The sequence below is a fragment of the Bacillus rossius genome, chromosome 16 (genome assembly GCF_032445375.1).
Source record: "Bacillus rossius redtenbacheri isolate Brsri chromosome 16, Brsri_v3, whole genome shotgun sequence".
Taxonomy (NCBI): Eukaryota; Metazoa; Arthropoda; class Insecta; order Phasmatodea; family Bacillidae; genus Bacillus; species Bacillus rossius.
This window is the reverse complement of record NC_086343.1, coordinates 3922471-3944764: the sequence shown is the minus strand read 5'-3', so window position 1 is coordinate 3944764 and position 22294 is coordinate 3922471. Positions and strand designations below refer to the sequence as shown.

General features: G+C 40.3%; 1 protein-coding gene across 1 annotated transcript in view; it reads left to right on the top strand.

Moving 5' to 3' along the window:
- The window catches only part of LOC134540286 (uncharacterized), a 354516-nt gene that overhangs the window by 58558 nt on the left and 273664 nt on the right, over positions 1–22294 (top strand). The window contains exon 3 of the mRNA XM_063382944.1: positions 15758–15941. Within this exon, the coding sequence (XP_063239014.1) occupies positions 15758–15941 (184 nt within the window). The remainder of the gene's footprint in view (positions 1–15757; positions 15942–22294) is intronic.

Sequence of the window (22294 nt, the reverse complement as noted above, 5' to 3'; positions counted from 1 at the left end):
TGTCCGTAAATTTACGATGAATGCCGTAAATTTACGAAGATCTAAAAAAAATTGTAAAAAGCGTTCTTCGTAAATTGATGGTGAAATTTTTTTAACAGTGTAAGCAGTAAGTTTTATGACAAAAAAATTGGTTGTCTGTAAAGTCGGGTTACGGACGATTGTTTAACGTGACAACGTCATAATAAAACATTGATGAAATGATTGCATACTTTTAAGAATAAAATTGAATCATTTTTATTGAATTATCAATATTTTGTATGGATACAAAGAAGGAGTGAAATGAAATCTACAATTTAATTGATAAATTTACTTTTATTTGCACTCATTAATTCAAATATGTTTATTACTTTAACGAAGAGATTATTTTGACTATAACTTGTATACATGTTTGCTATTTAACTTCTTCCAATCTGCGTTATTCTGTTAAGGATAGGACGATGATAGGAAAAGTAGAAAACGAATGGGAGTGTTTCAAGTTTAATGTGCCTCGAAAAAGTCAAATCGATGTTTGTTCCAATCGAGTGGAAGAGAGATAGTTACGGCGCGAGCGTACAGTGAGCGTAACGGGACACAGCGTAACGGGACAATGTGCGTAACGGGACACTTTTTCGTGCGTGCAGCCGGCGTTCATCTATTTATTAGACGTTGTCACGTCAAAAAAAAAACTTTTGAAATAGCCTTCCAGATTAACTGCAATCAAAGTGCTGTTTTTTTTTTTTTCACGTAGAAAGTGTGTGACGTAGTTGATGGCAATCCAATTACGTCGTTCCTCTGTTTATTTTTGCCCGCGAGGTTCGACGAGTTCCGCTCGTCTCTCGACGCGAGAACACGGAAGGTGAGACGAGTGGAAGAGACACACGAAGGGAAGTTTCGAAGCAGGGGGTTTTCCTTCGAAGCGTTCGGTGAAATCTACATCATTGAACCATCTAAATGCAATTAAAACTTCGGTATCGTGGTTTTAATTAATGATCATCTTTCTTATCCCCCCCGACAACATTGACGACCTTCACTATGCCTCTCTTCTTCGGACGGAGGGAGTACATACACATTGTTGAACACGCAAGTACAAACTTCTCTAGGACTCTCAAGAAGTTGTCTGTTCGTCTTTGTTTGCGATGCTCCACCGTTGAGATTTTTTTGTTTTGCAGACTTCACCAAAAAAAATAATTTTTTTCCCTGTACTTTTATAAAAGTTTTCTTTGTAAACCAGTTGGCAAGAAATGGTTCGTAATACTTTAAGAGTGATATTGTAACTTTGTACAACACATGTTTTTGAAGTACGATTTTCGAGATAATACTGAGTATTTCTTACAAAATTTATAATTAACTGATATTTCATTCAAACATGTTTTTTTTTTAAATGAAAAAAGATAATTCAATATTAAATAATTGGACTTTATTTGGTTTTATTGTGCTTATTAACGTGTGCAGTTAATGTTGGAAAGCTATTCAGGGAAAAGTTTACAAATAACTTTTACTATCGGAGGTAGGTACTGGGACAGCACAATGCATAAATGCCTGGGCGAGATTCCGAACCCAGTGTTAGTACGAACGCTATTTTTCAGTGAAACAGTTGTTTTTGTTTTCATGTGAATGCACAAAATTTACAAATATCTCTAATGTTACATGAATATTACTGTTCCATTTACCAAAAACAAGATACAGTGCTGTGTTGTGAAGCCAATGAAATAATCCATGGATAGAGACCGGAAAAATTCGCGGATTCATTTCGTGATAGGCTGAAATTCAAACATGTGTATAATTCTGCTGGTTCTGCTATTGGCTCGCGGTTTAACTGGAGCTCTCTGTGCCAATTAGAGACTATCGACCAAAGAAGCGTCGAATCACAAGGTATCCAGTGGAGAGACTCACAATTTAGTAACCAATGAACACGCGTGTTTACTTGAAAGTGCAGAGGATAATGGAGGCTATCCTAGAGGTCATTGAATACGCGAATTTTTCCGGTCCCTATCCATAGATTTTAGCGGAGCAAGAAAAATAACCTAAAGGTTGTACATTATTTTTTTTTCTTTCAAAAAAATGATATATCAAGTTTTAAGTAGGTCATTTTTTTAAAAAAAAGGGGGGGGGGGGGTAGTGATACACAGACTTCAGATCGACATGATATTTCAGTGCCCATTTCGTTGCCAATTAACTGGAATAAGAAGACAGCGGAAGAGTATTTAGTTTTCTTCCTAAAGTCGTGGCTCCACTAATTGGCGTAGTATTTTTCCCCCCTCCTAATTCAACCAATAGCCGAATATAAACAGCGAGGTCCCAAGTTAGTGGGGGCCAAACGGACAGGATACGATATCGCTAATTGGCTGTTGCTGCGAGTATTTCTCCAGGCTATATCTCGTCAACAACTACATGGTTCATTCAACTGAATTTATTTTGTGCGGAAACTGGAGAGTATTTGGTTTCGGTGGGGGGGGGGGGGGGGGGGGGGGCAGAAAAAGAAGAGAATTAAAAAAAATTCCTGGTCATTTCGATAAGCTATTTAAAAATTTCCTTACCTTATTCTGCCGTGACGGTCTACAGATTAAAAAAAAAAAAATTGACGATAGTTTTTGTTAATAACATTGCGATTATTTCCATTCAGTTTTAAGGGTCGCTGAAAATGTCGTTTTCGCTACAAAACGTTTTGCAGTAAGAGCTTTAGCAAAGAATAGTATAGTGGTCACAATAAAAAAAAATGTTTGTCTGTAAAGTCGGTTTACGGACGATAGTTTAACGTGACAACGTCATAGCAAAACATTGATGAAATGATTGCATTGTTTCATGAATTAATTTTGAATCATTTTTATTGAATTATCACTATTTTGTATGGATAAAAAGAAGGAGTGAAAAGAAATCTACAAATTAATTGATAAATTTACTTTTATTTGCACTCATTAATTCAAATATGTTTATTACTATACGAAGAGATTATTTTAACTATAACTTTTATACATGTTTGCTATTTAACTTCTTACAATCTGTGTTATTCTGTTAAGGATAGGACGATGATAGGAAAAATAGGAAACGAATGGGAGTGTTTCAAGTTTAATGTGCCTCGAAAAAGTCAAATCGGTGGTTGTTCCAATCGAGTGGAAGATAATATAGATGCGGCGCAAGCGTACAATGAGCGTAACGGGACACAGCGTAACGGAACAGTGTGCGTAACGGGACGCAGAGTAACGGAACAATGTGCGTAACGGGACACTTTTTCGTGCGTGCAGCCGGCTTTCATCGATTTATTAGACGTTGTCACGTCAAAAAAGAGTCACATAAGCATGCGAATAAGACATGGCGTGACGCTGCTATTTCAAATGACATATACTTAGACCAAGTTGGAAAATACGTCATCACTTCTTGTAACAACAGCCAAAAATTTCACATTCGCTAAAGTGTTTTTTTATCGTTTCTTGTCATTCCCATTAATCAAGGGATTTTACTGTCAATTCATTACGATAGCATTTAATTCACTTTATTTTTGAACTGTAGAATGTCATGCATGTAATAATACTCATGAACACTAGCGTCATATTTTTAACGCTTTCAGATAATATTAAGTAGATAATTGTTGAGAAAATTTGAGACGGACCGTCAAACAGTAAAATCCTTAATGTAATAGTAATGACAAAAAAAATGAAACATCCATCGTGGTGTAAAAGTCCGAGCCTAACAATTAGGTACTTCTGCGAATACGTGATAGGTTTTTGTCTCAGGTCTCAGGCGTGTCCATATTTCAGGGTCATTTCGACAATAATAATCTCAGGGAATATTTTTATCTGAATTAAATGCTTACTTTCGCATGTAATAATTATAAAATTTCCAACTTAGTTCCAATCTAAAAACGTAATTAATTTACTTTAATTGAAAAACCAATCTTGCAGCTTTGTTTTAGATTTGCTTAAAATTTAAAATAAAAAATGAAAGCTAATCACAGAATTTTGATGTTTTTTCTTGCGATCAAAGTTATTTTCATTTAATTATTCACAAAATACGAGTGTTGCTCCTGAAAAGCTTTTTGGAAGTACCGAACTATTCAATTACTTTACTGAGTGTTTCTTTAAAATGAATGTTTTATTGTTTTAAAGTTTATTTTTTACTAATTAAAAAATAAAGGAACTTCTATTTCTACATGAGCATTATATTTAGCTCTAATTAGTGTATGTGAAGTTCTTTTATACTAGGGTGGGCCAATAATAATGCAGTTCCTGTATTAGGTATATAATGTCCAGGATTTTCCTGATAATAACTACTTTCTTTTAAATATTTTCTTTCAATGGATGCCTGAAAAATGTTATAAAGTTTTTCAAACTAAATATTTTTGTCGGTAAATCATAGTTAGAGATGGTGAATTATTGCTAGCAAGATTCATTCCACAATATTAACTAAACACTGAGAAAAACTAACACACTGCAATAAAGAACATCCGCTATTCGTCCCAAGGTTAATTCTTGATGGAAAAATATTTTTACCAACCATAAACATTTCTTGCCAAAAATTGCGAATTTATTTTACTTTGTTGTACGCCCTGAAAACGTATAAAATATAATTTGGTAGCTAATCATGCAAACAGTTTAAATGCGTTGTATTTTTTTTTAATCCTGTGTTTAAGACATTGTATTTATCAATAAACTAACAGTATTAAATTAAAAAAAAACAATTTGATAATGTAATTTTTTTTACATTTATGTTAGCCTTAAGGCTCGGTGTACGTCAACATCAGCGGAATATCAGTGCAGGGATGTTCTTATCAAACTCAAATGCACGGAATTAGATAAGTTTTTTTTTTCATACAACCAAGAATTTGCCTGTAGATTTTGTGAACACAAATGTTGCTAATCAAACAAAGTTTAAATTTTTTCCTTTCTTTTATTTAACTACGTGAAACTGAGTTTTCGATACGTCGCAGATTTTCTTGAGGGTCATGTACCGACACTGGTATGACCTTTATTTGAAGAAACGTTCGTGGTGAAAAAAAATATTCTTTTGCAACACATTTTCTTTTCAATATATTCCGGGCTTTACGGAAATGTAAAACGGAAGCAATCCGAGGAGACCGTTTGTTTGCCGGACGAAATGCGAACATCCCTTCGTGTGAGACGCCCGCTCGGGACAGACCGCAGGAACCAATAACGGTCTCTCCGGCAGGTTCTGTTGACCGTTTCAAAGAGGGTTCGCCCCACTCGGAGGGCGAGGACACAGAGCAGGAGGGCTTACAGAAGCGCAGACGGCCGCAGCTGCTCGCAGCTCCCAGACGCGGGGTGGAGTGACGTCAACGCACAAAGAAAAAAAAAATTTCAAAGCAGTCATGAGTGGAGACCGGAAAAAATCGCGGATTCATTTCGCGATAGGCTATAATTCAAATAGTTATACCTCACTGCTGCCTCTGCTATTGGCTCACAACTCACCTGGATGACTCTGGGCCAATGAAAAAAAAAACTCAACTAAAGCATCATCAAATCACAGACTGCTACGTTGGGACGTCTCACAAGACAGCAGCCAATGAGTGGGTGACATTTGAATGAGTGCACGTAGAACTAGGGAGGTCATGCTAGAGGTCATTGAACCCGCGAATTTTTCAGGTCCCTAGTCATAAGTAGGAACCTGAAAAATTCGCGGGATTCGATGACCTCCAGGGATAGTCTACACAGTCCTCTGTAAACTCGGGGCAAATAACGGCCAGTTCGTTTGGCTGCTGACTCGTGAGTCGTCTCAACTGGTATTGCCCCGAGATTCGTCACTTCTTTGGTTGGAGGGGTTTCTCATTGGCCCGGAGTCGCCCGGACGAACAGTTGAGCCAATAGCAAGAGCAGCTCAAAGGCATGCGTGTGTACGAATTTCATACTGTCGCGAGATGAATCTGCGAATTTTTTCCGGTATCCATGTAGGTATATAACGTAATTTCTGTAACTGGACATTTTTTTTTCTGGTTCATTTATTTTTGATGGAAGCACGTAGGAAGAGAGGAAGAGAAAGGAAAAGTGTGGGGTGGGAAATTTTTATTCCCGGAGTTGGTAGCACGCAGCGGGCTCGGCGTGCGGGCGCCGTACGCCCGCTAGGCTCCCGCTGATAAACGCTGAAAGCGAGCGCTCCTGGTGACACGAGGAGTGGTGGGGGGATGTTTAAGTGGGAGGGGGGGGGGAAAGGCAAGAGAGCCACAGTTTAATCCGTACTTCGCCGGCATGAATAATTGGGTCGCTTCCAGACCGGGCGCGCGTCTGCGAGTGAAAGCCGCTTACTTATTTAGGATTGCGAAGGGGGGGCCGGTTGGTGTATAGGGGAACACCCCCCCCCCCCACATGTTTCTACCAGAGAACCCCGGCATCATCTGCCGCTACAAGGGGGAAGGAAAAAAAAGAAAAGAATGAAATTACCCCTCACTCACTCTCTCTCTCTCTTTTGCTCATCCAGAAACATCTGGGTCCCCGATTTTATTATTAAAGACCTGAAAAATCCGCGGATTCATTTCGCGAAAAGCTAGAATCCAAATAGTCTGCCCTTCTGCTGCTTCAGTGATTGGGCCACAGTTTACACGAAGGACTCTGAGCCAATGAAAAAAAAAAAAAAAAACTTCAACAGAATAAGTATCAAATCACGAACTACACAGTTAACAGGTGTCTCGAGTCAGTAGCCAATGAGCAGATGTTAATTTTCCCGAGTGCACAAAGGATCATGAAGTCTATCCTATAGGTCAGTGAAATCGGGAATTTTTCCGGTCTATATTTATTATTATTCTTCAATTTTTTTTAACCTAGTATGTTAACTTTTTTTGAATGCGCCGGCCTGCAATATTCTGGAGAGACGTGAATATCTGATGCCCCAATTCCTAACGAGTCCGATGCATGTCAAGGTAAAATAATGTTGGTGTTTCCATTATATACAGTTTTACAATAGGGTTAGTTGGTTCAGAGGCAGTGTTATATCAAAAACTGTCATTTTTTTTACTCAACGAGACTTTATAAAATAATATTAAAAAAAAGATAAGGAAATCTGAATATGCATAACAACTTGAGTTACATATGAAATTGAAAATAATTTCTACCAGCGACAGTAGTTTGTGATGAAAATATTCACGTTCAAACAGAAACGTACATTAACTTTTGCAATCAGTAGGTTTATGTTTTAATTTAGATTTCTTATTTTACATTTGTGAGTTTTCCAATGACAAACAGTGCGAAACAGCATTGGTGTTTGTCCCAGAAATTGCATTAAATTAAAATTCCCCAACGCACGTATCATTTAAGAACGTACATATTTAGTTTCAGCGCTGGAATAGAAATTTTTTTTTCATGCAGTATGTAAATTCCCTGAATACCTTCAAATGAAGGCTATTCCAGAACCAAAAAAAAAAGTATTTAATCAATATATGATGACCAGGTATATAAGGTGTTTTTTTTATTTGTCCGAGTTTTGATGGAATTTTTTTTTTCCGCTGCGCTCTATGTTCATCATTTGTTTTGCAAATTGTATTTTAATTGTCTAGTCTGTATGTGAAATACTAACTGTTCACTTCCCTTCCCTGGAATGGAATCATAAACTTGCATCTCTCTAGTTTCTGAATTTGCACATTTAAATAACTCGGTGGTTTTACAGTTTTGTGAACTAGACTTCGTAGGTTTGTGTGTTCTCTAGCTGTTATTTGTCTGTTGGCAGCTGCCTTTATGAAGGAAAAAAATCATGCATCCAACAATGAATAGCTTAGAACGAATTTCTAGGGACTGGAAAAATTCGCGTATTCAACGACCTCCAGGATAGACTCCACGATCCTGTGCACACTCGGGCAAACGTCACCTGTTCATTGGCTGCCGACTTGTGAGGCGTCTCAACTGGGAGACTCGTGATTCGATACTGCTTTGACTGAGGGTCTATAGTTGGCCCGCAGTCCTCCAGGTCAACAGTGAACCAATAGCAGAAGTTGCATGAAGGTACAATTGTTTGAATTTCAAACTATCGCTGAATGAATCCGCGAATTTTTCTGGTCTCTACGAATTTCATATTATGCCTACTAAGATAGTTATGCATTTATCACCTTTAAAAACTTGCATCTCTGGCACTAATACGTGATAGTATATAAAAAAAATTCTTTGGACCAAGGTTTAAAATAATATTAAGATAGTTTGAAGTAAATTCAAACCAATTTAATAACAAAAAAATTTTGAGTTTTTTTTAAAATTTGAACCCCTGTTTTTAAGACAGTTTATTTAATCAAAAAATCGTTTCAACCAAAAGCGAGCTGCCCTGTCCGCCTGTCTGTGCCTGTCTGTGCCTGTCTGTGGGGGGCTCGCAAAGAGTCCCAGGCCGCAGTATGCCTGCCGCCCGTCACCTCTTGGCATGTGTCTGTGTGTACCTTTTGTGTCGTGTCTGGGTGTAGATGATTTTGGAGTCTGTGGTAGCGGGTGGATTGTGGCGGAATGTTGGTGTCTGTGGTTGCGTGGATGAATGTGGTGGAGTCACGAGGTCCGCAAAGCCCCCCCCAACCCCCCCATCGCTGACCTCTAGCGCTCCCGAAAGATGTTGGGGGGGGGGGGGGGGGAGGAGAGAATTCGATGTCCTGTCTCCAGGGAGGAAGCTAGGAAAAACAGCCCGCCCGAGGGGGGTGTTGGAGGGGGAGAGCTTGTGACCAATCTCCATCGACTGGTCCGCGTCTCCGAGACAGGACACGTTGGCTGGGGGGGGGGGGGGGGAGGGAGGGAGAAGATGGGATGGAAGGAATAAGTGCAAGGGAAGACGTAGGTCAAACCGATGGGAGCATACACTGAAAGAAATTTTTTTTTTATATTTTACAAGGAAAATCCTTGGAAACCCTGTTGTAAAGGATATTACTTGTAAAACTACAAGGCAGAGCTTTGTACCATGTGCGATTTTGCAAGGCTCTGCCTTGTAGTTTTTCAAGAAATATCCTAGGCAACAGGGTTTCCAATAATTTCCCTTGTAAGAGTACAAATTTTTTTTATAGTGTAGGGTGGTCGCTGGCCAATAGCGGCGGCCCCGTGCCTCTCTCCACGCAACTGTGGGTCAAGCGGGGTTAGTTTCCCGAAATTGTTCTGCGTCTGCGTGCATCCGTTGAAACTGAATCCTGCCAACACTACAGATGTGGAAGTTTTGAACAAGTGCGCTGGAGACGTAACACCGGACCGCTCTGTGCTAACAACACAGGTGAGAGCGTCAAAAAAATAACCTAGCAGAAAGACGTGTGACCACAGAAATATGTTATAGATATTATATTATATAATCTGGTTTCAAAATTAAATGGCTTAATTTTAAGCAATTTGAAAAAAAAATTTAATTTATGTTCCCACTATAAATCTGTATGATGATAAAAAAAAAATTCCTAAGAGAAAATAAAAGGTTTTATTCATACCACGGAGGTAAGAAGTATACTGAAACATCAATAGTTCATACCAGGCATACGGTTTGCCATTTATCGGACAAAAATCTTGCGGTTGTCCGGTTTTAGTCTGCAGTAATATTTTTATAATTATGTTTGGATGATTGTAACTCAATAATGCCCGAACCTCTCAACAGATATGGATGAGATTTGGCACACCGATAGCTCATATCCGGATTAACACATAGGCCACATGTTACTATGATATTCCATCCCTAACGGAATGGAACAAGGTAAATTTATTTTTATTACAGAAAATCATAGGTCTTACACATACAAACAGTGAGTGTGTGATATTTCTCTTTGAACGCCACACGGTCATATAGTACGGTCTGGAAACTTCCTATCGTTTGGGCCTGGCCAGTCCCTTAACGGTTAATGAACCTCGCGTCGGCTGCAGAACTATCGGTGCTAATGAACAGTTTAGTTTTGAACTTCGTCAGTAGATGGCGTTGCCTTGTATTTGAAACGCGCAATCGTTTGGCGCGTCCAGAGTAAAATAAATATATTTCAGACGTGGTAGTCGGCGAATTAAAAATACGCACATCGATAGACACGGTAGTGACGAGTGACGAAAGCACTGCATTCTCCGTGGAATCTCTTGCTTTTTGTTCCCATTATGTTAGTGTCCCCGACCCCACAGTATTTCTCTACTAATTATCAAATACGCTTGTTTTCTATCTAAATCTATGATTTCCACTCGCAGATTTGTAGTTATACGGATGCTTTTTTGTCAAAATGTCACTACATTGTAATTTCTATTTGTAAATGGAACAGAAATATTCACGAAAATTCGCAGATATTTGTATATTTGTAAATTTACGTGAAAACAACTGTATCACTACAAAATATTTTTTGCAGTAGTACTGGATTCAGATTCTTTACCGGGAATGTTTGCTTTGCTGAAGTAGTACCTACTTCTAGTAGTTAAAGTTATTTGTAAACCGTTCCCTGAACAGCTTTCCGGTGATGATATAAATATAATAATTTCCAATTTTCGAACATTCAATTATCTTTTCTATAGTTGAATAAAATGTTGCTTGAATGAAAAATAAATTCAAAAATAAAATTATGCACCAATTTTTGTAAGAAATACTCAGTATTTACTCGAAAATCGTATTTCATACATGCAAAAATAACCATATTCGGCTCTATGTTGTACAAAAATGCAATATCTTTCTTTTAGTATTGCAAACTATATCTTGGCAAATGGTTTATAAAGGTATATTTTGTAAAATTACAGAAAATTGTTTTATGTGTACAAAAATATACTCCTTAAGTATCTCTGCAACCATTTTCCCAATCACCCTCATAAATTTTGAAACACTACTTTCAGATTCTGTTTGTATTGAACTGTATCCGTCTGCCGTGTAATAAACACGAATGTTTTAAACTAAACAGAAATTCACATTAATTAATGTTCAATTCAATTTCACGAATCTTGTTTAATTTTCCTCCGTGTCAATATATTACGGAGTAGATTTAATTAACAATTTTTTTTTGCGGAATTCCAAGTTCGCTGGAATTATTGTACAAAAAAAAAACCAATACCCGACTAAAATTAAAAAATTCAATTACTTAAAGTGGGATTCGCTCTAAAGGAAGTTAATTACTTTAAGAGGTTTCGAATGAGACAAGTTTCTAAGGTCTTTAGGACAGAACAGAAGCGTGTTTTTTTTATGGGCTGTAGCTTCATTGCGAGCAAAAAGTGTGTGTGCAAAAAGTGTGTGTGCAAAAAGTGTGTCCCTCTTACGTTCTGCTGACGTTAATACTTTATTAGTATCACCAGATTAAGTGCAGCTGCAAAAAGTATTCAGAAAGTCAAACATGTATGGGATTTCAAAGAAAAAATAAAATAGTTAAAGAAACACGAAAAACATGTTAAATAAGTAGTAACCTGGACGAAATTATTATAAAAAAATTGTTGAAAATGCAGTCCGTAACTTCCTACCGGATTACTCAAGACCCGGTCTTACAGACCATGTTTTAATTTGACATTTTTTCTTAGTTACTATTTATTTAAGGGCTAAAACTTTAATTGTAATATGAGACTCCTCTAGCACGTGTGTATCTATCACACACATTTATACGAAGTGTAATATGGGTCTAAAACCTCATGAATAGAGACCTGAAAAATTCGCGGTTTCGATGGCCAAACTCGGGCAAATGACCGCCAGTTCGTTTGGCTGCTGACTTGTGAGTCGTCTCAACTGAATTGCCCCGAGATTCGTCACTTCTTTGGTTGAGGGGTTTCTCATTGGCCCAGAGTCGCCCAGACGAACAGTGAGCCAATAGCAAGAGCAGCTAAAAGGTATACGTATATGAATTTCAGACTATCGCGAAATGAATCTGCGAATTTTTCCGGTCTCTACTCATGAAAGATTCCGAAATTATTATAACCTGCGCTACTTTTAACACCCATTAAATCGCAATTAGTGAATATATTTCCGCATTCTAGAGTCAAGATAGGAATGGAATGGAACTGATGTTGTAGAATTTGTAATACAATTGATAGAGACCTGTAAAATTCGTGGATTCATTTCGCGATAGGATGGTGTCCAAAACTTTTGACATTATTTTGCTTCAGTGATTGGGCCACAGTTTATCTGAAGGACTCTGGGCCAATGAAAAATCTTTAACAGAAGAATTAGCGAATCACGATCATTCCAGTCAACAGGTGTTACGAGTCGGTAACCAATCAGCAGATGTAATTTGCACGAGTGCGTAGAGGATCATGGAGTCTATCCTTTAGGGATTTGAAATCACGAATTTTACAGGTCTCTAGTAATTTATATAGAAACCGGAAAAATTCGCGGCTTGGTTTCGCGCTAGGCTGGAATGCAAACACAGTTTCAACTACGCGCTGCTTCAGTGATTTGACCACAGTTCACCTGAAGAACTATGAGCCAATGGAAAGCCCTCGACGAAAGAAGTATAGAATCCTAGTTGAACGAGTGTCACGGGTCAGTGAACAATGAGCAGTGGTAATTTTCCCGGGCTTACAGAGGATATAGTTGAATCCATCCGAGATGTAATTAAAGCTTCTAGTTTTCCCGGATCCCAGGTAATTGAATGCGGGGAACAATACGTGGTTGCTGTGTGCGTGCTTCCGACTACAAAGCCAGCAACCAGTGGCGGTGGGCGTAACAGTTGCGTGCTCCTGACGGGACTGTACAGTCCCTGGCGCGCGCTGTAGAGCGTACAACCCGTCGCGGCTTGCAACACGCTTACGAACAACACAGCCAAACAATTTTGTACAACCCAGAAGAAGAAAAGTAATAGATTCCCACCAGTTTGGACCACAGTTAATCCGCAAGGGACTTAAAGAGTACTGTGGTTTTTTTTCCCTTGAACTAACAAACAAAAAAATTTCTTAATATTAATTACTAGGGACCTGAAAAATTCGCGGTTTCGATGACCTCCAGGATAGTCTACACAAGTCCTCTGTACACTCGGTGCAAATAACGCCAGTTCGTTGGCTGCTGACTCGTGAGTCGTCTCAACTGGTTTTTCCTGTGAATCATTACTTCTTTGGTTCAGGGTTTCTCATTGGCCCAGAGTCGCCCAGACGAACAGTGAGCCAATAGCAAGAGCAGCTTAAAGGTATACGTGTATGAATATCAGACTATCGCGAAATGAAACTGCGAATTTTTCCGGTGTCTATTAATCCTACATAAAGACCTGACGAATTCGCGGTTTCAACGACATTCAAGCTAGACTACACAGACACCTGTATATTCGGAGGAATGTAACCTGTTTGATTGGCTCTTGACTTGCGAGAAGTCTCAACTTGGTGGTCTGTGATTTGATACTTGTTTGGTTGAAAGTTCCTCAGTGGACTGTGAACCAATAGCAAAAACAACAGAAGGCGGAGTTCTTTGACTATTATTAGAGACCTGTAAAATTCGCGGATTCATTTCGCGATAGGATAGAGTCCAAATACTTTTGACATTATTTTGCTTCAGTGATTGGGCCACAGTTTATCTGAAGGACTCTGGGCCAATGAAAAATCTTTAACAGAAGAATTAGCGAATCACGATCATTCCAGTCAACAGGTGTTACGAGTCGGTAACCAATCAGCAGATGTAATTTGCACGAGTGCATAGAGGATCATGGAGTCTATCCTTTAGGGATTTGAAATCGCGAATTTTACAGGTCTCTAACTATTACTAGCCCATCCGCGAATTATTCCGGTACATAATTACACGTGAATTCGTAGGTTTGATACAGGTCTACGTTTATGCGAGAGCTATTCATAAAGTAAGTTTTAATTTTGTCATCATTAAAAATAAACTTGTGAGAATAAGTTTTAATTGACAGTTTTAGTTTATTACAGACGAACTTTACATTTTCACATTATTTGTCATTCAGTTCCGAGCACTTTTTTGCAACCCTACACTTAGTTTTTTTTTTAACCCCTCTGGTAACTAAACGAATTGAAAATCGTGATTTTGTAATTTTTTTCTGTAATTGTTTGCTCACGTTTCATTAATTTAACCAAAATGACGAACTTTCCGTCCTCTTCCCCCCTCCAAAAAAAAAAACTGTAACCATAATTTTTCGTGTCGACGACGGAGATTACTTAAACATTTTCCGGAAATGTTTACTGAGCGTTGCGTATTCGAAGTCCGTGATGGCTATGTATGGCAAAGGTGTCCACTCCATTCCCAGGCGGGAAACTGCCATGCAGAGGGGTTAAAGAAACTGGTGCAGCGTTACGGAAAATGTTTAGAACTGAATGGCGACTTTGTGAAAATGTGAAGTAGATAAGTGTTAAACTAAAAAAAACTGCCAATAAAGAACATTTTCTCACGAGTTTATATATATAAGTGACCAAACGGTGATCACTTTAACAACTAGGTCTCGTAGTAGTGTTAACTTAAATTTATCTATAGAAAAAAATTGCATTTTTGAAAAAAAAAATAGTTTTACTTGTCTTAAGGCAATAATTTTTTAATCCGGTCTTATCTAGCCTGGATTACCGGGATTGTAACGACTGGGACGACCCAAGACAGTGATGTGTTTGCTCTGTGGTCGGCGGCCAAGCGCGCTGACGTGAGGTGACGCAGTGTGGTGGTTGTTGTTGTTGTTGTTGTTGTTGTTGTTGTTGTTGTTGTTGGGACGACCCAAAACAGTGATGTGTTTGCTCTGTGGTCGGCGGCCAAGCGCGCTGACGTGAGGTGACGCAGTGTGGTGGTTGTTGTTGTTGTTGTTGTTGTTGTTGTTGGGACGACCCAAAACAGTGATGTGTTTGCTCTGTGGTCGGCGGCCAAGCGCGCTGACGTGAGGTGACGCAGTGTGGTGGTTGTTGTTGTTGTTGTTGTTGTTGTTGTTGTTGTTGGGACGACCCAAAACAGTGATGTGTTTGCTCTGTGGTCGGCGGCCAAGCGCGCTGACGTGAGGTGACGCAGTGTGGTGGTTGTTGTTGTTGTTGTTGTTGTTGTTGTTGGGACGACCCAAAACAGTGATGTGTTTGCTCTGTGGTCGGCGGCCAAGCGCGCTGACGTGAGGTGACGCAGTGTGGTGGTTGTTTTTGTTGTTGTTGTTGTTGTTGTTGTTGGGACGACCCAAAACAGTGATGTGTTTGCTCTGTGGTCGGCGGCCAAGCGCGCTGACGTGAGGTGACGCAGTGTGGTGGTTGTTGTTGTTGTTGTTGTTGTTCGGACGACCCAAAACAGTGATGTGTTTGCTCTGTGGTCGGCGGCCAAGCGCGCTGACGTGAGGTGACGCAGTGTGGTGGTTGTTGTTGTTGTTGTTGTTGTTGTTGTTGTGGTTGGGACGACCCAAAACAGTGATGTGTTTGCTCTGTGGTCGGCGGCCAAGCGCGCTGACGTGAGGTGACGCAGTGTGGTGGTTGTTGTTGTTGTTGTTGTTGTTGTTGTTGTTGGGACGACCCAAAACAGTGATGTGTTTGCTCTGTGGTCGGCGGCCAAGCGCGCTGACGTGAGGTGACGCAGTGTGGTGGTTGTTGTTGTTGTTGTTGTTGTTGTTGTTGGGACGACCCAAAACAGTGATGTGTTTGCTCTGTGGTCGGCGGCCAAGCGCGCTGACGCCAGGTGACGCAGTATAGTGGTTGTTGTTGTTGTTGGGACGACCCAAAACAGAGATGTGACTGCAGTTTGGTCGGCTGACGCGAGGTGACGCAGTGTGGTTGTTGTTGTTGTTATTGTTGTTGGGACGACCCAAGACAGAGATAAGACTGCAGTGTGGTCGGCGGCCAAGCGCGCTGACGCGAGGTGACGCAGTGTGGTTGTTGATGTTGTTGTTGTTGTTGTTGTTGGGACGACCCAAGACAGTGATGTGTTTGCTCTGTGGTCGGCGGCCAAGCGCGCGGACGCGAGGTGACGCAGTGTGGTTGTTGTTGTTGTCCGGCAGGCTACCACACGTACACGCACAACGACTCGGCGCACACGGAGCGGGTGGCCGACGAGATACTCAGCGTGAGGTACGAGGACGGCAAGTGGAGCAAGCCCTACTACGACTGCGGCGGCGGCAACATCTGGATGCTGACCTACACGGTTCCCTTCTTCGGCTTCCGTGACGGCCAGTACTTCTTCAAGTGAGTGAGCGCCCTGCTAGATCCCAGACCATCTGGCTATAGTCTGACATTCATACACGTATACATTCGAGCCTGTGGTTCCCAAACTTTTTCAGCTCCACCCACCTTTCCTTATAGGTAGAGACCTGCAAAATTCGCGGTTTCGATGGCCTTCAGGATAGACTGCACATACCTCTGTACACTCGGGCAAATAAAACACGTTCATTGGCTGCCGACTTGTAAGTCGTCTCAGCTGGTTTGTCTGTGGTTCGATCCTTCTTTGGTTGAGGGTTTATAACTGGTTGAGATTCGTCCAGATGAACAGTAAGCCAATAGCAAAATTATCTAAGAGGTATATGTGTTTGAATTCTAGCCTATCACCGAATGAATCCGCGAATTTTGCAGGTCTCTACTTATAGGTAGACACCTGAAAAATTCGCGGGTTCATTTCGTGTTATGCTAAAATTCAAATAATTATACCGTAGTGCTGCTTCTGTCATTGGTTGACTGTTAATCTGAAGGACCTAGGACCAATTATAGACCCTCACTCATAGAAGTATCGAATCACAGGCCACCCAGTCGAGACGACTCACAACTCAGCAGCCAATGAACAGTTTGCATTTGCCCGAATGTGTAGAGGATATTGGAGTCTATCCTGGAGGTAATTGAACCCGTGAATTTTTCCGGTCTCTACTTATAGGTACAGACCGGAAAAATTCGCAGATTCATTTCGCGATAGTCTGAAATTCATTCACGTATACCTTTAAGCTGTTGTTGTTTATTGGCTCACTGTTCGTCTGGCCGACTCTGGGCCAATGAGAAACCCTCAACCAAAGAAGTGACGAATCACGGGCAACACCAGTTGAGACGACTCACAATTCAGCAGCCAAACGGACTGGCCGTTATTTGCCCCGAGTGTACAGAGGACTGTGTAGACTATCCTGGAGGTCCTCGAAACCGCGAATTTTTCAGGTTCCTATCAGGTCCCTATTGATGAGACGAACCATTGCTGCCAGGTTTAAAAAAAAAGAAACTGGAAGCGCGTGGTTGAAAGGGCAGCCACTGGGTGAGAAGGCACCTGTGAGGTTCACACCACAGACGGGTAGTTTATGTGGTGTCGTCAGCCCCCACCCCCTCCCCCAGGCTAGTGCACGTGTAGCACGTTTAACACACCATTTACCGGTTAATTAATTACCGGGCGTGCTCTCACAGCGCGGCGACATCACGTAATGAATCACTCGACGTAATTAATTGCGTTTCGTCGCGGAGGAATGTAAACCTCGGCGGATGAGCCCGCTCTTTCGGCCTGTTCGTTCCGACTCAGGCTAGACTCCAATGCGTATTCACAACATCGAGTCCTTTCGACTGCTCACTGGTAGGGACCTGAAAAATTCGCGTGTTTCGATGACCTTCAGGATAGTCTACACGGTCCTCTGTACACTCGGGGCAAATAACGGCCAGTCCGTTTGGCTGCTGAATTGTGAGTCGTCTCAACTGGTATTGCCCGTGATTCGTCACTTCTCACTGCTTGTGTCTCTTAAACTACCTTCTATGATTTTCTATCATAAAACCGAATTTACCCCATTTTCCACTCCCTTAGGAATGAAATTCCATAGTTATAAGCTGTCTATGTCACTCTCCGGCCCATAATATATCTATATGCAAAAAAAATCATGTCGATCCGTTTCTCCTTTGCTGCGTGAAAGGAGGACAAACACACAAACACACTTCCGCATTTACAATATTAGTAGGAATAGTAGGGATGAGAGCTTTTATATTTGACAAACATTACGTGACTGGAACTGTATATAGCTACAGTTGAAGAGAAAAAGTTACTCAAGCTTACAGTACATTTTTGAAATTAGATCTGCTGTTTAATGAATCCACAAATGTTCCAGAAATTTTAAATTGGGGACAAAAAAATGAGCGTGCGGTAATTATTTACACTTGAAATAACAAGGGTAAGTTTTATTTTTACAAAACCATTTACATTTTAATTGTCGAATAAGCACACCGAAGCTTTTAAAAAATATTCTGTTGGTTTAACAAAGTTAAAAATAAAGAATAATTATTTTCATCCAGCAAAGCAAAACAGCTAATTAAATAAAAATTATTGACTGACCGTTAAAAGCAATCTTTTTTTTTTCGATGTGGCCAGTCACATATTTATAGTCGGTCATGGAAAAAGTTTAAAAATTTTCCTAATTTTCAAATTCAACCCACCATATTTGATTTTTTACTATAATTTAGGATGAAATAATTTATTACCAATTATTGGCAAAAAAGAGCCGAAATAAAACATTTTAATCTTTTAATCTCAGGTATTTACGTAGTTATATTCTTGTATTAACGAACAGTCACGAGTATGAGTATGTAATTGCCAGAGTAAACGACTGATATAGAGACCTGCAAAATTCTCGGATTCATTCGGTGATAGGCTAGAATTCAAACACATATGCCTCTTAGATAATTTTGCTATTGGCTTACTGTTCATCTTGGCGAATCTCAACCAATTATAAACCCTCAAGTAAAAAAAAGGATCGAATCACAGACAAACCAGCTGAGACGACTTACAAGTGAACAACAAATGAACTTGCGTTATTTTCCCAGTGTACAGGATAATGTGCAGTCTATCCTGAAGGCCATCGAAACCGCGAATTTTGCAGGTCTCTATACGATCACAATAGGTGGCGAAATATTTACCAACACAGGTCACGTACATTTACTTCCACAAGCTTCTGATGCCAATCCTATGGTTCGTTGAGCCAAAAAACAAATATTAAAATTATAATTATGGAACTAAAATTGAGCTCAGATTTTTTTCTCCAACCTATTCAAGATAGGTTGATAAAAAAATCCACTTTAGGATTGATTTTTGTTAATGTGACTACATCTTAGCGCTCGTTTTATGGCATTTGTCAGAGGTAGATTCGTAAATGGAACGGAAATCGAATGAACGATCATCATTGGCGAGTACTGGAAGACTCGCTAACATTATTTTTGACGTGACAACGTCTAATAAATCGATGAACGCCGGCTGCACGCACGAAAAAGTGTCCCATTACGCACATTATTCCGTTACGATGTGTCCCGTTACGCTCATTGTACGCTTGCGCCGAATCGATCTCTCTTTCACTCGACTGTTTATAAAGTGAATTGAAAAAGGTAATGTGGTTTTCATTGCTTATTACAACAACAATTTCGGCAATAAAGGTTAATTATTCTTGCATTCTAAAAATCTGATTACTTGTATATTTTCACGTATTTATTCTTTTATTATTAAAATAAAAATTATTCAATTTTATTCATAAAGTATGCAATCATTTCATCAATGTTTTGTTATGACGTTGTCACGTTAAACTATCGTCCGTAAACCGACTTTACAGTCAAAATTTATTTTTAAATTTTTTATTTGTCTTTACTTCTTGGCGAATGAAAAAAAAAATGGATACTGCAGGGGAGATTCATTTTAGCATTTAGAATAATTGCTTGAAAATCCATCTGACAAAATTTCAAACGAAATTTATATAATTGTACAATGGGCCTATGGGAGAGGTTTTACTCATTTCAACCCACCCGTTACATACGTATTTGGATGTTGGACACGTAACATTTATTTTCTTGCAGTACCTAAGTATTTCCTCAATATCCCAAACTGTAAGTCCTTTCGTAGACGCATTCAAACATCCGAGAGAAAAAAAACCCTTCACGACTGTTAAAACCTGTTAAAAAAAAAAAAAAAAAATGTATTTTTTTTATATCTTTTCTTTCTCAAAACCAAGTGCACCTGAGCGTTCATTAAGGCGGGAGATGAACCCCACTGAAGATTTGCTTAGCGTAGCCCCCACCAACTCTCGGAAGCGGCCATGAACATCAAAAAAAGGGATGAAAAGATGAAGGAAAGAAATGAAAGGAGAATATAATAAGACGGAGGACGTATAATACACGCGGGGCGCAATATCTTCCTCTCTCTCTGGAGACCCGGTTCCTTGTGCTGTGCTCATTAATTTTAACACCGGGGGCAGTCTGTCCGCAGCTGCGCCGCCGCGAAGGTGGAAAAAAAAAAATTGGTTGTCTGTAAAGTCGGTTTACGGACAATAGTTTAACGTGACAACGTCATAACAAAACATTGATGAAATGATTGCATACTTTTATGAATGAAATTGAATCATTTTTTATTGAATTATCACTATTTTGTATGGATAAAAAGAAGGAGTGAAATGAAATCCACAATTTAATTGATAAATAAATTTACTTTTATTTACACTCATTAATTCAAATATGTTTATTACTTTAACGAAGAGATTATTTTAACTATAACTTTTATACATGTTTGCTATTTAACTTCTTCCAATCTGTGTTATTCTGTTAAGGATAGGACGATGATAGGAAAAAGTAGGAAACGAATGGGAGTGTTTCAAGTTTAAATGTGCCTCGAGAAAAAGTCAAATCGATGGTTGTTCCAATCGAGCGGAAGAGAGATAGATGCAGGCGCAAGCGTACAATGAGCGTAACGGGGACGCAGAGTAACGGGACAATGTGCGTAACGGGACACTTTTTTTTCTTGCGTGCAGCCGTCGTTGATCAATTTATTAGACGTTGTCACGTCAAAAAAAAAAAAAAGACCGTAACGACCGGCAACCCTGACAACTTGTTTCGACGACGACGACGTCGTGGTGGTGGTGGTGGTGGGCGTGGCGTCCAGACGCTACGGGCGTCGTCTACTCGGGGGCGAGCTACCCACGGGACTCGGGAGGACTCCAGGGGGCAGAGCCCTCCAGCAGCGCTCACGTCTCTGGCGCGGCGTCCGGAGACACTACCGCCCTGCCCCCCCCCCCCCCTTCATCCCCTGCCAGAGACGAGCCACACGAGAAGACCAGACCTGACCAAACCAATGCGGACTAAAAGTCCAAGTGCTGCCCACCCCTTGCACAGTAGAACTTCTACCACGCCCCACTCTTCTTCCAGGACTATCCCTCTATTCCTGTAATCCACCTGCTTGTAATAATGCATGACCTTTGCATCCCGCATGTATGTGCCCAGGGTTTTCCCTCTGTCTATGGAGGTTTTACCTGGGCCCAACTTATCTAGTTTTAGTCTAGAATTAAGAGTGAGGGGAGTTAGTCATGGCGAAAACGTCTGCCATGGCTGGCCAATCCCCTCCTAGCACATGATGCACGTGACCTTTTCTGCATGGTTAAAAACCCGCATGTTTAGAGCGTATAGGGCTTGCCCTGAGACGCACTTAGAGTCTTCCCTACCTAGACCCCTCCCTTACACACTTAGTTTTAACTTAGGTTAGGAAAAAAAAAACGAGCCGTAGGGGATCATGCGTCACAAACACGCAGGATGTCCACGGCATAATGTCCCACTTCAAGTGGACTTAGGGACACCTGTATTTCGCGAATACCTTTTTTTTTCGTGTCCAGGTACATCGCGAAACACCGTAGATTTTTTTTTTTCTTTGTAGTTATCGGCTGTGGTCGGCGAGAGGTGTTTTCCCGCACTCGACGGGGCTAATGGGAATGCGGATACCGTATACTGCTGCACCCACACGACTCGCCATTACGCTAAGAAAAAGCTACAGTGTTTTGTGACATACCTTGACACGAAATGCATTCGCGAAATACAGGTGTCAATATACATCACTAGGGACTGGAAAAATTCGCGTATTCAACGACCTCTAGGATAGACTCCACGATCCTGTGCACACTCGGGCTGCTGACTCGTGAGGCGTCTCAACTGGGAGACTCGTGATTCGATACTGCTTTGACTGATGGTCTATAGTTGGCGCACAGTCCTCCAGGTCAACAGTGAACCAATAGCAGGAGTTGCATAAAGGTACAATTATTTGCATTTCATCATATCGCGAAATGAATCCGCGAATTTTTCCGGTCTCTACAAAAAGGTATCATAGGGCCATGCATTTTTCGCGAAAAGATCCCAAGATTAGCTGGAAATTGAAACACTGTAGCAGCATCTATGTCTCGTCATTGGGTTTAGGTTGTTTCAGATACATGCCTACTGTTACAACACCAATCACAGTGATTCAGTGCGGAAGCACATACGTCCTGAGTGTCTCGGTTAAACAAGGCAACGGCTTCACTCTCAGACGGCTGCCAATCACAAGGAAGAAACCGCTGGTGCGGGTATACCTTGTTGCAATCTAATAGGCGTTCAGGTTTAATCGCGAAAAATGCCTGCCCCTATGTATCGATTATATATTGGCTGTCTCAAGTGAAAAGTTCATTTCAAAATGTTTCTTATGCATGTTTTTGTTTAAGAATACGAGGGCAACATTTTTCAGTGGCCTATAATTAGCCTTTTAATTTTCTTTTGTAAAAAATTAATAGTATTAAGAATATTATATTCCG